This window comes from Tinamus guttatus, unplaced genomic scaffold (assembly GCF_059628265.1).
Source record: "Tinamus guttatus ecotype Peru unplaced genomic scaffold, ASM5962826v1 Tinamus_guttatus_pri_ptg000710l, whole genome shotgun sequence".
NCBI classification, from domain to species: Eukaryota; Metazoa; Chordata; class Aves; order Tinamiformes; family Tinamidae; genus Tinamus; species Tinamus guttatus.
This window is the reverse complement of record NW_028289244.1, coordinates 6,210,109-6,226,810: the sequence shown is the minus strand read 5'-3', so window position 1 is coordinate 6,226,810 and position 16,702 is coordinate 6,210,109. Positions and strand designations below refer to the sequence as shown.

At 44.5% G+C, this 16,702-nt stretch overlaps 1 protein-coding gene across 1 annotated transcript in view; it reads right to left on the bottom strand.

Annotated features, from left to right (window-relative positions):
* Positions 1 to 16,702, bottom strand: part of GALNT10 (polypeptide N-acetylgalactosaminyltransferase 10) — a 70,859-nt gene that overhangs the window by 14,915 nt on the left and 39,242 nt on the right. The window contains exons 5-7 of the mRNA XM_088536765.1: positions 4,236 to 4,421; positions 2,165 to 2,348; positions 1,165 to 1,282 (exon numbers count right to left, since the gene is read on the bottom strand). Coding sequence (XP_088392891.1) covers positions 1,165 to 1,282; positions 2,165 to 2,348; positions 4,236 to 4,421 — 488 coding nt within the window. The remainder of the gene's footprint in view (positions 1 to 1,164; positions 1,283 to 2,164; positions 2,349 to 4,235; positions 4,422 to 16,702) is intronic.

The following is a 16,702-nucleotide window of genomic DNA, read 5'->3' as shown; positions in this document are numbered from 1 at the left end:
GGTCTCACGTGTCCCCAGGCCTCTGCCACGCTGCCTCTGCAGAGCCCACGGGACCTCCCATGGGACTTCATTGGTTGTCTCTTTTTTGGTAAGGAAACAGTGGAAGAAAACCCATTGCTTCCTGTATGGTAGTTCCTGCTGAGCATAGGTTGGTGGCCTTTGAGCTGCTAAGATCACTGAGATTTGGGAGGTTTGGAAACGTGTTCCGAGAGCCCCGTCACAGGCAGAGGGGGGATTTCAGGTGCCAACGGCACCGCGGGCCCTGCGTTAGCGCTGCGGCCCCACGCTAAGGCCAGCTAGCCTGGGTCAGCGCCATCCACACACCTAGGGGCTCGAGCTCCAAAAGAGAAACCACACATGGACTGAAACACAGAGTTTTACACAGAAATCTTTACCTCATTCCCTCTGGGAAGCCTTCAGGCAACCGGGACATTCTGGAGGGTTTCCTAGGACACTTTGCAGAGTGCAGGATTCCCAGGTCCCTGAGGTCTCAGGGGGCCATGGCCGCTCATTATTATTAGTAGCTGTTTTTGGTGACCTGGCTAACTCTTATTTTAAAGACCTCAGAGCGAACAGCTTGGTCAATCAATAAGTAACAGAACCGTCCTCCAGGCAGGCAGATAATGATCCCAACTCGTTGCCAGCAACAACGCTATTATTCCAGTTGTTAAGGATTTCTTACAAGGGAATTAAGGGCCTCAGCTCCTCGCAGCCAGCAGTCAGATGGGCTGGCTGCAGCCAGGAGGTTTCTCTCATCCCTGGGAATGCACACTCGGGGCTGAGGCACTCCGTGGGCAAGCGTGGGGAGGCCTCAACCATCCTCCCCATGCAAAGGGGGTTTCGTTGTCCTGCCGGGGTGGCTACGGGAAGCCCTGCGGCTCAGCAGCCTTCCCGCCAGCCGGCTCATCCTGCAGGGAGAGGGGCACGCGCGGCCGCAGCGGGGACGGCGCCGAGGGGACAGCCCGGCTCACCTCCCCGTGCTGCAGAGCTGCCCTCGGAACGGGCACGGGCACCGCGGCCGCTTCTGCTGCATGCTGCCCTGCCGCCCCCAGCGCTTTCACCGCAGTCACACGCAAAGCAAGGACAAGAGAGATCATTCACATTCTGCCTCAGAACAATTCTCACTTTCCAAAGCAAAAATAATTTCCAGAGAACATAGCTCACCTTAAAGGATATTTCATACTGTTCTCCTCCCCATATCTCCAGACCTGCATCATACCCTCCCAGCTCCCAGAACCACTTTCTATCGACTGCAAACAGTCCTCCAGCCATTACAGGAGACCTTAAGGAAAAACCAGACTCCATATTACAAGCATATTCAAAGATACAGATCTCTAGCTAAACATTTTTTTAAACAAAGCAAGATTTCACAAATATTCTTTCACCACCCCACTATTCACAGTGCCTTTGCAGCCCTGTAGGAACAAACGTGTTTCTGCGCTCTCTGCTCATTTCCCACTTGCAAACAGGAGGCCTAGACTGGGCTCCCTCCAGAACCAGCTAGTGCCTCCCCTCCAAGCAGGCAGGAGGGCTGATCAGAAACACAGGACATCGCCTCTCCCGAGGGACCCACGTGCTGCACGTGTAGTGCTCTGTACCTCAGTGCTATGATCAAGTCACTGAGCTTGACCTCAAAAGGCAATTATTTTTATTTTATTTTTTTTTTAAACCAACACAGCAGAAATGTAAGGGACAGCAGAACTGCCTCAATGTTGGCAAGCAATAGCAGAACAAAACTTGATCTCAGATTTAGTTCTGCAGGGCACTGCAATCATCAAAATTGCTGTAATTATTCTGCTAGGCTTCCTTCCCCCACCTCGGAATGACATATGAGCTGCCATCGGTTCGTTGTTTTTGGCAGAGCGTTAGGTATACTAAGTTATGTTTGAAAGAACTCAGTAATAAATGACCACATTAAATGTTACACATTAGTTTTAAATGAAATGTTAACTTCTGCAGGAATTAAGAGCGGTAAAACAAATGGCAATGAGAAGGAGAGTGTTCACAGTTACTACACAGCGCATTGCTCTTAAACCAGCAAAGAGCTGCCAGAAGGAGTAGCTTACCACCACCTTGCCACTTCCACTACCCTGAGGTGTAAACCAACATTGCAACAGGGCTCTATGTTGTCAGCCAGCTCTTATCACACTGCACTTCAACTTACTCAAAGGGATCACTGGGGTCAGGTTTCTGCAGCTCGGGAGGGATAGGGATCCTCTTGTAATACATCTCCCAGTCAAAGGCCCCTCGCATGGCGTCCCCAGCCTGAGTCTCATATCCAAAGTGATCGTGATCGATCACGTCGATCATGGGGCACACGATAGTCCTGCGGTTTCGGGCAATGCGATCTGCAGATTGGAGAAGCACGTTAGAAAACTTGCACCGTTTGGTTCCTTTAACCGTTAAATTACAGAAGAGAGCATCAATACGTGAAGACAGAGGTAGCTTTCTTCCGCTTTGGTCTTTTAGACAGATGCTTCGATTTGTGTCAGTTTACCCCCTTTTTCCCCCCCGATATAACTGAGATGTACTAGGCAAAACTACTGCAATAAAAAACAACAACTACTCAAGCCACAATAACCATCAACCTGAAGCAGAAGATCTAGCCACACCAACACAGACACCTAAAATACCACTCTAAAACAGACAATCTTGTGCTTACTGGGTTAACATTATTCATTTTAATGAGTGAACTGGATGTGAACCCTTACTGCACTGACCCAAAAAACAGGGCAATAACCCACTGCTCCACCAACCCCAAGGAGCTTTAATTGCTGCACCATAATCTGGCAGGAAGCAGCCCAGACTAATGGCACAGCTACTCTTAGCAGCCTCAAGAAATGCATTTACACCTCTGCCCCTCAACATTTTCTTTCAAGCAAATAACACAAGACAGGATTAACTCCTGCATAAACATCTGGAACTTCTTAAATACTGTATAACTGTGAAGGTCTCTTGCTGGAAGTTAACTTTCAGAGCAGAGGCAACAAATGATGTCTCGGCTTCTGATACACATCTCACGAGAATACTTCCTATGCTGTAAAATCAAAGCATGCTGTACATGCTTGCATATAAATGGCATTTGAGCTAAATCTGTGCTCCCTTCCTGGGGCTCAATAAGCTGCCAATGTTTTACACTATCCAGAATATTACCATCAGATACAAACTGTTGTGAAAACAACCGCGTTACCATCCTTAGATGACAACCAGCTGACAAACCCGCTGCATCCAGGCTGTTGTTGCCACAGTTTATTGCACAAAGTCACCCCTCCGAGATGTTTGACAGGTCATTGCAGCAGGATGAAGCTCCTGCTTGCAGAGAGCAGCCTGACCACCAAGTGCCCACCTTAAATAGCCTGAGGCAGGCAGGGGCTGTGACTGGAAAACCTGGAAAACCTGCTGAATTCTACAGCAGGGCACAGCTGGCACAGAAAAACACCTCCAAAACAAACCAAAAACCCAGACAGCATCATCCCATCCAGCTAAGAAGAGCAAAGAACGACCAAAAAGGGATCTTGTTGCTTGGACAAAGGCCTCCTCAAGAGGCACCGTCCACAGAGCAGCGCTGGCCCTGGGCATCCGGGTACTGGAAACAGCAGGCGCCGTCCTCCCAATTAACCAACTTGGAAAAGAACTGACACTGTAGAGCTGAGGCCTCCTTAATGATAAAGAACTGCCTTGGAAGAGCAGCACATGTTCTGCAACACACACCAGCAGCTGCTGTTCACAAGAAGTATTTGCTGCAGGATTGCAGACTGTGAAGTTAAATATAGTTCTACAGGCAAAAAACACCCAAAAGCCACTTAAACTGTGTCTAAAGATCTGTTCTGTCTCATAAAGCAAGTCCTTTCTGCAAGCTGCTGAATGGCCATGTGGTAGTTTACTCTTCCAGAAAGCTATAAATTATTTAAAATTTCATTTAGTGAGGAAACAGAAGAATGGAATCTTTGCTCTTTAATTAAGCAAAGCATATTACAAGGCTATTTTACAGCGTAGGACTCTTGGACAGCAAAAAAATAAGTCCTGTACTAAAGGCTGCAAGTTGCCAACAATTCACCTGAGTGTTTTCTCCTCATCTCTGCTTTTAGATATTAATTTTATCCTCTTTTTATCCACTTACACCATGTGGAAACAGCAGCAGGTGGAACTATAATGAATTCAACACCAGAATCTGTTGCCAGCTCCTTTTCAGCTTGGTCTTCAGCTATGGACAACACTTGACAGCAGCTGCTTACCCAGGAGAGGAGGCAGCCAGTTGACATTGGCCTCGCAGTGGGAATCCAGGAACGTGATGACGTCCCCTATGGCCACCGAGGCCCCCAGCATCCGCGTTCTTATCAGTCCTTCCCTCTTCTTGGTTCGGATGATTCTGACTTTTGGGAACAGGGCCATGTAATCTTCCAGACGCTTCTTCAGGTGTTCTGTAAGAAGATAAGAAATTAAAGCTTGTAATATTGTAACAGATTGTTTCTTTAAAAGAAAAAAAGGGGGAAAAAAAAGAAAAAAAAAAGGAAAAAAGAAAAAATAAAGAAAAAATAAAAGAAGAAAAAAGACAAAAGAAAAAGGAGGAAAAAAAGAAAACAAAAGAGAAAAGTATCTTTGGAAGTAGGTTCTGAACAGTCAAAGGTGGCCTCAGGAAAAAAAAGTAAGAATAATTTAATTTAAATCCAAGGCTTAACACAGCCTCTTAGGCAAGACTTCTGAGGATGCTGCAGAAGCTTAGGAATAATAAAAAAGGGAGGAACCAGGAAGAGATGGAGAAGGGGAGGACAGAAATGAAAGCAGTAGAGAAAGGGGAAAGCAAAGAGCAGAAAACCTCCTGGCCAAGCACTAGGAGAGCTTTATGAGAACGTCCTGCAAGGATTCGCAGACTCCTCTGTAGAGAGACTGACACATCTCAGAGGACACAGAGGACACGCTACTCGCACAAGGAAATTGCACTCAATGCTTTTAAAGCTGGTCAATTTCCCCAAAAACAGAACACAACCGCCCACTCATGCACAAATGAATCGCATCAAACAGCCTGGTCAAACAGCCCTCCAAGCCACCAAGGCGGGAGCGCTCTCCTGCTTCATTCCTGCATCAAAAACTACCCAAGTTCCAAGCTTGCAGCAGGGACCTGCCCTGCTGCACTGGTGGGAAATGCCCCACGGGTGGAAGGTGCCGGGAGAGGCCAGGGACACCCCGGCCGCCTCCGGATGCAGGATCCATCCGGCCTCTTCCCCAGAGGACGGGATGCTCCGGTGAGACGCCCCGATGGCCGTAGGAAACACGACGCTCACTCACTGCACGTCATCAGCTTACGGCTGATGCAGCGTGAACTGCGTTTGCAGATTTCATTGCACTTTTGCTTGCTAAAGGAGGGTCACGGACTTTCAAACAACCTCACAAAGTACAACGCAGGGCACTTTAAGAGCATGCCTTCTCATTTCCTAACACATGCTGCATTTCCTCTATCCAGCCTTCGTTGCATTCTCTTCTAAAAATTATCACAAATAAGTATTTTTGTTTGTTTGTTTTTAAAAGAAAGGCTCAAAAACAAACAAACAGCATTAACTGCTACAAAATTTTATGAGGCTTTAAAAATCTATATTTTGGCACCTTGTCACACTGAGTAATTTTTATTACGAGGGCAATTTTCCCTAATGAAAGTTGTTGGGTGAACTGGATGGATTCCAATGGCTATGTCTACTCTGGGCAAAGTAATACAGTCCAAACATATATAAAAGAGTTAGATTATCTGTAGATTAAAAACTAGGCTGGTAGCTTGCTAACAGATTTTGCAATAAACTTGATATACAGCATATACATTAACAGTACTAGTCAAGAACTACTTATACAGTGGCCTTTTTTTATTATTATTTTGAGCTGTAAATAAAACTCAGTGCAAAGAATAAGGAGAGGCTTCAACAGGCTGTCTGGATAACATGAGCTCTCCAAAATCAGATTTCTTTTTCTCCAGGCCAAATTCTGCAGCCTTCCTACCGCTCTTCCCTTCTGGTGGCCGCGGCGGAGCGGAGCTGCCCTTCCATGCCAGGAGCTGGTGACACCTGCAGCACCAAGGACCTTCCGATACGGGATTTTCTGATATCCCTGAGTTTTCATTGTGGCCACTGCATGTCTGCCAAACATGCAGCACTACGGTTTATTTTTTCTCTATAGTTGAAGAACGCAAACAGTGGGGAATCACGGCAGCTTGGGCACGATGCTGCCATGCAGGGCTGGCGCACAAGGCCCTGCGGTCCCGGACCCCATGGGGTCAGTTTTGGGCAGGGCAGAGGCCCCTCATCCCGTTACCTCCTTGCAAGGCCTGCAGCGCCTGGGTGCACCGACGTGCCCAGAGACTCGTGCAAAACCACCCAGCTGTTTGCAGCTTATCTTACATCAGTTTTGTTCAGACTAACATTAATTTTCCACAACAATTCACTAGAAGAAATCAAGCTATTCTCAACTGTGTAAAAGGAGTTTAAATACCTTTTTCACCTGCAAGCTTTAAGTCAGGCAGCTACTCCCTTATCAGCTGCTTTGTGGTACAAATGAACTTCATTCTCTTGAGCTCATAAAGTTTAGATTTGTTTCCTTTCCCTTCCTCTGGCATCTACATAGAAATAATAGCAAAGGCGTCAGTTGCCTTCCCAAAAGGCAACCACAAAATTCACTATGTGGAATTCCTGCATACATCCAGGGTAACTACACGCATACACCAGCCTGCTGCCCGGTGATTAAATAAGGAGCAGGCCTGCTGTGAACTTGAGGGTATTTTTCCTTTGTTTTTAAGCACAGACCCTGCAGGAAGATGGAGCCTCCATCATTTGCTGATGCACAGAGCCAGATGCTGTTTTGAAGAAAACAGCACGGCCTTTTTGCCCAAGTTCATGGCAGTTTGGGACTCCCTGGCACATAGAGGACAGAACTGACCTTCACCTACAGCTACAGTAATTCTTGGACAGTTCAAACCATAAATTGTCCTACACACATTTGCTTTTGCTGTTTGCTTAGAATAATTTGGCCATCGCTCAGACTTTTGACCAGCCAAGGTCATTAATTGATCCCAGAGCTGAAAGGGTAACAAATTTGTTTATGTGGTCTCATCCCATTTAACCTCTATTTCCACAGATGCCTGAACCTGAAGGAACTGCAAACAAAGCCTTTCCTTTCACTCAGGAAGACATTCCTGTGTTAGAGGAGGGCAGGGCAGAGGTTTTAGTATCAACAGAGCTCAGACAGCAATAATGTGGTCAGCCTCAAGTGTTTCCACATTTGTTATAGGGACAATTCTGTGGTGTTTGGCAGGGAGGAAGGTACCAAGATTTGAGATCTTGGGTCAGAAATAACTAAATATATTGCAACTTTGAGTCAGAACCTGTGGCTAGAGCACGGCAGTCTTTCCCTCGTAGGGAAGTATTCCCGATTTATATGTTACTTTAGGCCCTACCTCTTTTGGCTTCTGCATTTTGCCCTGTCTAGCACTTCTCCAGTGACTTCAGGGTGGTTGCTCCTAGGAGTGCTACCAACCCTCTTCAAAATGATTAGAAATGGGCAGCATTGCAGAAATCAGACCATCTCCCTGGATTACTCAAATACCACTGGAGAAACAGGTTCCCTCTGCTGAACATGCACTCCATGTCCTGCTTCCTGCTTCAGTTTCAACATGAGAGGATGAAGAGAGATTAGGAAAGGAAGAAGGTTACACTCTGGAAACTGGGGTCCTCGCTTCCTCTCCTGCTGAAGGGCTCATGACACAGGAGAAGGGCATGGGAAGACACATAGAAACCTTTTCCAAGCAACTAAGGGTAGTTTCCTTCCTAAAAAAAATTATTCTGGCTATTGTACAAACATCGAACCCCAAAGTGCAACTGGTTTATGGGCATTTGCTTACAGGTTATCCCTACCCTCCTGTCACCTTCCTACACAGTGACATGCTTATTCAAGATTACAAATGACTCCATTCATCCTGGCTCAGATACGTGGTCCTAACATGCTGTTTAACAATTTAAGAATGAATTATACTCCTTCCCCAATCTATCACAATGTGCAAGCCAGGCCTCCCTGAAATAGAAAGCTCTTCATCGTTTAAATTAACTCTCCTGTTTTGGTGCAGATGAGTAATCCTTTTAAATAGCAAATATGCCGCTATACAAACAGGCAGCACTTACGCTAGTTTTAATTTTCTTTCAATGTTTTCACCCTCTGATCACTGAAGTTGGTGGGGAGGATAATAAACCGATTTAATAAATTGCACTGCTAACGCCAGTCCCAACAATAGCAACTGATTAAGCTGATCACAGCCTTGCGAGCTGAATCTTCTTACAAACAAAGAAGAAAAGACCTAGAGGCCAGAAAATTCCTGTCTTTTGCTTCACTGATGACAGTTCTGCAGTGGGATGTCTAAAGAGGCCTTGCTGGCCCCGCTTCCCACTGCCCTCTGCATCAGAGCTGGGTCTCAACACACGTTCAGGAAGGAAAAGCAGGAACAAAGTTTAATGTGCATGGGACATGCTGAAAGTTTGCCACCACGCTTCCTAATGGGAGAGTCATTACCGTTTACATTAATTACTATAGACATTTAGAATTAGTAGAGCTGAGGCTGTTGGAAGTCTCATTCACTGTGTTCTCCTCCAGATGTTTATTCGGGAAAACCAAGGCATCCACTTTGTGCAGAAGGTGCCCGGCAGCGTGGATCCAGGCAGCGGCTCAGGCTGCAGAGCCGGGCTCAGCACCGTGATAGCGGCACCGCAACCAGCCCCAAACTGCTTCATTTCTGCTGCCTCATCCCTATCACCACTTCCTGAATTTGCAATGGGAATTTTTCCATAGCCTCCCCCATCCCAGAGCCAACGTACACAATGATCTTAAAGGCTGTTTCCAGCCATAATGATTCTACACTCTCTGCCCAGCTACAGCTCTGGATACACCAGTACTAAACACAGACAAAAAGGTATAATCCTAAATCGAGAAAAATCACATTTATTGGCCTAACACATAAGCACACCCAAACTCTAGGGACAGTTTAACAGGCTGCATTTCCAAGCAGGGAAAAACACAGGGAATAAACATCTTAGCTACAGCATGACTTTTTAATCACTCAGGAAACTTTCATTTGTACAGAAGTCTATCCCAACAGTTTCTTCCCAAGGGAATCCAGGAAAACGCGTGTACTCGTGCTGTCCATCTCTCCTTGTGCTGTCAGGTTTGAGCACGTCTGGTTCATTAGGAGCAATGGACCCAGCCTGTCTGTATGGTAGCTCCTGGGTCCTTCACCCCCTGATTCCCAGGGCAGCCTCCAACACCGTTTGCTCTGCTCTGCCATAACCATCTTTCCCGAGGGGAACAGTGATTCCCACGGGCCAACTCTCCCACCTCACCACTTCATTAAATACGGCTCAAGATTAAAGCAGCCCCTTACGTTCTGTTCCTGTTCTGCTGCCTACATTGGATGCACAGAGGTGATTTGGTGACTCCTGATCATTTCCGTGTTGATTGCCTCTAACATCCGACAATGTTTTGCTGCCACAAATTATCTAGTTTTGGGGCGATGCAGCCCTCATGGCAGCGGACGCAGGAGCAAGCTCCTCACAGCACACTTAATATTCCACAAGTTTGGTGTAGCCAGGACGAACAACAGGCAGGGCATGACGGTCTGCCGTCAAACCGGGGAATCTTAGGGACAAATGAGTGAGTTTGATTAGCTGCTTGGTTAACCAGCACTAACCCCCTTACTGAACTGGCAATATCCTATGGACAGATGAAACAAACACTGGAAAACACGGAGCAGCCACCACCGCAGCGGCACTGCCACTTCCAGCAGCCAGAGACTTGTCCCGGGACAAGTCTCGTACCCAACAGGACAGCACCCCTGGGGTCTGGAGCCTACAACCAAGAGGAAGGGCTTGCCAGCAGGGCAACACACCGGCACATGAACTGCTGAGACATTGCATACCGAAAACGTTCTGGAACATAGCAGAGCTACGAGATTACAGCTTTAAAAGTCTCTGAATGTTACTGGGACCGGCCTGCACCAAAACATTCCTTTAGCAGGAAAGTGCATGAACAAAGAGCAGGGTTTACACTGCAGAAAACAAAGAAAAGATCGCGAAAAGAACACAAGCATTAGAGGAAAAACAAAACAGACACACAAAAACTTATTCGTGACTTACTTTCTTATTAGAGAACATGAGAGTTAGGTCCAATATGTGACTCATGTAAAAGCTGCTTTCTGTTGGTATGGATGCAGACTTTGAGGTACGAAGGTCTCAATCTCAAGGGTTTATGTGAGAATGAACAACTGACTATGAAGCCTTGAGCTATTAATGCAGACTTACAATAGATTCACTTTGGGACTGCAGCCAAGCAAAATATTGGAAAAAAAATAACTGATAGGCCTTCACTCCTACATAATGCCACATATTTATAACCATGAATGACAAACAAAGAAAAACCATATTTGCCTTGTACCCTGTACACCAGAGGAGAAAAGCTAGCGTTTGATACATTAAACAATTACCAATACATCTGGAATTAAAAAATGCACACATTTGAGCTATAGCAGTGATCACTGCCATGTCAGAAGAGTATTTTAATACTCACATTTTAATCTCTTCTAGACTTTTATCATCAGGTCCTAATTTTATTTATTTTAAAAGTTGCAATTGCTCTCCAATAAGTCACCAACATCTGCCAGAAAGTTCAGTACATCTGCTAATCCCAAGGCATAAATCCAGTACTGTGCTGATATCAAAACTAGAATATTTGATGGAAAATGCCGTTCCCAGCTGCCCACCCTGTGAGCGGGTTGACAGAGGGCACTGGGGGCTGGGGACACTGGGGGCTGGGGACACTTTGCTCTCACACCTGAGCCTCCCCTGTGACTGTCGGGCAGCACAGGGCACTGGAGACACCGTCACCACCAGCCAAGCCTGTTGGTAAGGGGCAAACTCGGTCCTGATGCCAATACTGCACCAGGAGAACGAGGTGGGCATTTCTTCCATGAAGAAATATCCCACTGACTGCAATTAAAACTATAAAGAACAGGAATTTGTTTCAGGTTTCCCATGTTAATTTTTAAACTGTAGAAGCATTACCTTTTAACGCGAAGTAAAGAAGTTTTCGCCTTTAACAAAGACCCTGTGTTACAACAGCTGCTTTGTTAATGCCACCCAAAATGTACACTTAAATAGCAGAAACGATAATTACTAATAATAGACATGAATGAGCACTGGCAGAGGGTGCTCAAATCACACGTCTTATTAACTTCTATAGAGAAGCAGCTGTAAAGCATTAAAATGCTGATTCACACTGCAGCTGGCAGATATCTAGATTTTGATTCCTAGCAGATGAAGACACTTGCTTCAAGGTGAGGAAAACAAATGTAAAGCTGTTTGCCTGCAAACTCATATTGGTATAAACTACACAGATAGAGCTTTGTAGTATCAAACATGCTTGGATGTATTTAATGAGTTGTAATGGAAAACCCTGTGTTTCTTATTTATTTTTTTAATATTTCTGTACCAGACATCCTTCATCACACAATTATTTCATAGTAAATTGGATGTGTTTTATTCACTTCATCTCCTTTCCAGGAGATGATCATCAGTTGTTGGCGATGAAGGAATGAAATAAATACACAATGATGAAGAGTGAACTGGTTGGATAGTTCAAATTATCACAAAGGATCCTGAAGTAAACAGCTAGACTGGGCTTTTTACCTAGGATACTTAAAACGTTCACCTGATATTCCAAGTAAAGCCATTTTCGATACAGAAGTCGATACCTATGTAATTTTTCCATCAGAAGTATTTCAATAGTCAAAGTCTTTGAAATTTATACACTTGGTAGTTAAAGCAGAAGACATAAGTGGTCCACAAACTCAAAAGCCTTAATTTTAATAACATACAAACATCACGATAAAATTCTAATATAAAAATATATTTTATCAGCCTTCCAAGTCTCTGAACTTCCAAGAATCAACTTTTCACCACATAATCAAGGGGAGATCTCACTGAAGGTGTTTGACCTGTTACAAAAGTCTAAACAGACCTGAGATGATCTGCAATGAACTCAAAGTGCAAGGAGAAAAACCTTTATGCTATGACTTAATTTATAAAAATATCCTTTAAGGCCTCTGAGACAGTAGTAGCCACAACCTATACAACAGGACAAAGATAAAGGAAAGTTGAAGAGCTGTAGAAACGCACAGAACTACAAGAAAATCTTGACTTTTTAAACTTAGACAAATGCTTTCAGGTTAAAATCTATGAAAGGATCATATTCGGAATTTGGGAAGAAAATGACCATTGCTACTTAGGCTTAAACAGTCACTCTGTATTCAGAGATGCACTAAGCGGATGCATCTTAGTGCATGTAAAAGAAAAAAGCAACTTGCACAATGCAAGTGCCTAAAGATGAGAAGATAATTCCTTTAGCTGCATAAATCCCTTACTGTTCCAGTTAGAGATCAAAAAGAATTCAAGTATTAAACACTTTTCTATTTCAGCTACCGAGAACACGGTTCCTTTCAATTAAAGTCTGGCAGATGCTGTTAATGGAGCAGGGTTGTATTTGCTACGGAGCTGATGCTGCACCAAACCGCACATGAATCACCCCAACCTTTCCCTTCCTGCACAGCCCCTCCAGGGCGAGTTTCCAGTGTGTGATTCAGCCAAGGGCTTTACCCACGCTTGTTTTTCCATTCAGGTTACACCATATGGCTACATCCACAATTACTTTTGCTGTAACATAAAGAGAGATTTAAAAACTCACAGGGATTTGTCGCTGAAAGGGAAAGAGGGGATTTGTCTGTGGCTACCCTGATGCTCAGCAAGCAGATAAAGCAGATAAGCTCCGAGACTGCAGCCTTCTCCCACAGCAGACTTGGGAAAAATCTGCAGAAACGCATGGAGAAAGCACCAAGTGTTGATTTCACAAACATCACGGTCCTGCTGGGTCCCGTATACAGTTAATTCAGGGGAAATGATTGCTGCCTCTCGCTCACAGGTGCGGATTTGGGGCAGTTCCTATCAGCAGGACATTCAGGCTTTGCCACTGCCCACACGCACAGCCCCAGGGCAGGCGGCCGGGCTAATTAATATCTCCAGAAGAGCCCTGATGTTTGGGGACCACAGCATTTCCAGGGCTGCCACATCAGCTTTATTACTGCCTTAACACAGGGCTTTGCACAGAACGCACAAAAGCCTTAGTGTGACTGATGCTCTGAACAGTGTTCCTTAACAAGGGACAAACTGGTTCCAAAACACTCATTTACACAAAAGTAGTCTGGAGAATGAGTAAGAAGAGGCTGTCAGTCAACATGCAGATAACCTAATGCTGAAACATGACTTCTGTGTGGAATTCCAGGTGAAGCCCAACCACCCATTCCCATCAAGCCAGGTCATAAAGCAGGATTTACTCCGGGTGCTTCTGAACTGCCTGTGCAGTACAGGCTTTCTTCTGCACATGGTTAACTCCAGGTACGCAGCAAGATATTTCTTTTAAATGACGTTCTGCAATTATCTTACAGCCTTCTAGTACACAGCAAGCTTACGATGTTTTGAATAATGCTGCAAAAGGTGAAGAAGTAAGAACCTATTATGTTTTACATTAAAGAGAACGCTGAAAATCCCCAATATATACTTGTCTGGAACAAGCTGACAAATACAAACAATCACTGTTTTCATAGGTATTAGATTTCCCTAGTCTGTTCTACCTTTTGACAACTAGACAAGGCAACTAAGGCAATGGGGCATATTGTTATTACTGTACCACATCAAAGTGACCACCTGAGCCACCCTTTCCCAGAGGGATGCAGCCAATCTGGAATTCAGCACTAAACCTGTCACCAAGTCCACACAGCAAGTTGTATCAGCACACTGCAATTTTCAAATACAAAACAAAAAAACATGACTAGGAACACTTTTGTTGCTTGCTATTAAGCCTTATTGTCATCAGAATAATCATTTTTGGTTGAAAAATGTTTATTGCTAAAGGTCACGGAATTGTCTCGCAAACAAATTAAGAAATAAATGGCTGTTGACACTTCCAGATGATGATTCATCTGGGAGCTCCAACAACGTAGAACACTGCAGCTGCCCTCCAGGTACAGTTTCCATGCTTATTTTTATGTGAAAAAGACTCTGCAAGAATGAGAACTGATTAGATACATATCTGAAAGGGGAGGGTCTGTCCTACTATGAACACCTACACAAACTAGCAGAACAAATAGGCAACATTTACAGGACAACCTCAAGGGCATCTAGGCAAAAATGCCCAAGTTCAAGCCCATCAGAGGACTGCAGCACAATAAACAACAGCAAGAGGGACAGAGTCTGCTCGCCAGGGATGGTCAGGTTTTTAAAAGGAGTTATTACAAGTGCTAGAGGTATGTTTGGACAACCTTCAAATGTAAGGTCACCCTGAGGAACAAGAGGAGTGTATCTGATATTTTATCTTGTCAGGACCATCTCTCAATAAAACAATGAATAATGTATTTTTAGTGTGCAATTATCCCTTCATCTTTTCCCTTTCGGTATGAGTTTCTGATGATCTTTTTGGGGAAGACACTGACACTAACTGCTGACTGTGCCTCTCCAATCTCACACGGGGCCTCCAGCTATCAGTGTTCAACAGCGGTTCTGTAATTTCAGAAGATGCTGTCGCAGATCTGTGGGACTAAACAAAACTAATGCAGCACTCCACCTGGCAGACCTCGTGCAGGGCATTAGTCACTTATGATTTTCAGAGGAAACCAAGACACCGCTGCACAGTCTATTAACTGCTTGCTGTTTCTGTGGAACACAGGTGATGATCATGAACTTGGACACAGAGTCCTCAGTTCCTGCCAAACTTAATCATGAGATAAACAGATAATCAGAGCAGCAGTATAACAGAGTCTATATCCAAAAAAGTGACCTTTTTAAACACACACAACACAAGTAAAATCTTTGCCGGAGCCTCTGCTCGTTTCCGCACTTCATTTTAGGTGTTAAGCTTTCAACTTTCAGCCTTTAAGTACACACAGTGGATAAACTGAACACAGCATTTTGTAACTAGTCTTTCAAGTCAAGATCATGTGTTTAGGACCTGTAATGCTCTTGCCTCCTAGAGACTTAGATCTCTCCATCTTTTGAGAGGGATGTGGACACCAGCTCCAGCATGGCTAAGGACAAACACTGACTGCTGGAAAAGCAGCAGCAGCCAGCAGGAAACAGCACCATGCAGAAACACGACTGACTGCCGGGAGGGAAAATCTTCATCTGAACCAGGAATTGTCCCAACATGCACAGATCAGCCAAGCTAGCAGGAAAACACGGGTTTCCAAAGAGGTTGTTATCACTGTGCATGCCTGCCTGTTGTTCTGCTCCCCTGGCATTTAGCTCACTGCCCAATACACGTAGCCTTTTCTATCTATTTCTGAATAGATGCTGCATGCAAATTAACCTCTCCTGCTTCTTGCAACCTTTGCATGAAAGATGGATGACGGATGGAGGGAGTTTGCATCTTATCAGAGGCTGGGGGCACAGCGAGAGCAAGCTGGGTGAGCAGCAGAGCTGGAATTGCTCTCTCTGGCCTGGTCAGAAGGCCATGTCTAGAGAACAGGAAGAGAGACCCGCAGGAAACGATCTTATTACTGCCATTTCTCCCGTAAAAAATATTATTTGTGCAATTCAGCTCGGGTTACAGCATGAGCTTGTTTCATTTTCTTCCAGACAGGGAGGCAATAAAGAGACCTTGCTGGGAGGGTGTTCCCCCCACCTCACATAGCAGCTTAGTCTCCAAATTATCTAAAGAAATACCTATTTCATACAACTGATTGATTTTCAAACCAGCATGCTCTGCTTGCAAGCTAGTAAGACATGTACTTTAGAACAAATACTATAGCTGCTGGGCAATGCTTCTCTAAAAGATGACATGGGTCAGAACACCAAATACGATTTTGTTTCCAAGCTCATTTTACGAGTTTCAGAACCAAGCATAGCTACTACTTTCTATGAGCCAGATTTCTGGAGATGTATTCTCTGGTACACTTCAGAGAATGCTTTTGCTGCTTGTGCAGTCTCATCTGGGAGAACCTGAACTCTGCACCTGATAATAAAGAAGATAAAACATTAAAGTTGCTAGATGTGATTATAAACCCTTAAAGTCGTTGTACCCTCTTCAGTACAGAATAACACCAGCTGCTCCATTCAAATTCCATATGATCTAACTATGCAATGTCCATGGGATGGAGCATTCATTCCTCCTTCATTTGTCTACCTTTTTACACTGTAACACGGGTGCAAACTGCCTATGTTTTATCTCAACATGTAAACTAATCCGTAGCTCAACTTATAATCACAGAGCAGGTAAATGGTTCAGAGAATAACTTTTTATATTACAAATTTTCGAGAGCAGAAAAATCAGGAGAAAAGTAAGCTAAAGCTAGTTTTACAGTTTTCTGCATCTAGAAGAAAATACAAGATGTAAGGGGTGGACTTTTTTTTTAAAAAAAAAAACGATGCCAAGCGTCAAACACCTAACCTTGATCAACTGTCTACACCGGCTAAGAACAGAATATTAAAATCAGTTTCCCTGCTTATCTACATTGTTCAAAACGCAGCCTCACTGATGCCATCAGCAGCTAAAATAATCCAAACTGAACATGTAACACATCCGTTTTTGCCACGCTGTTTTTTCAGAGACGCACTGCACACATATTTGCAAGGTCTTT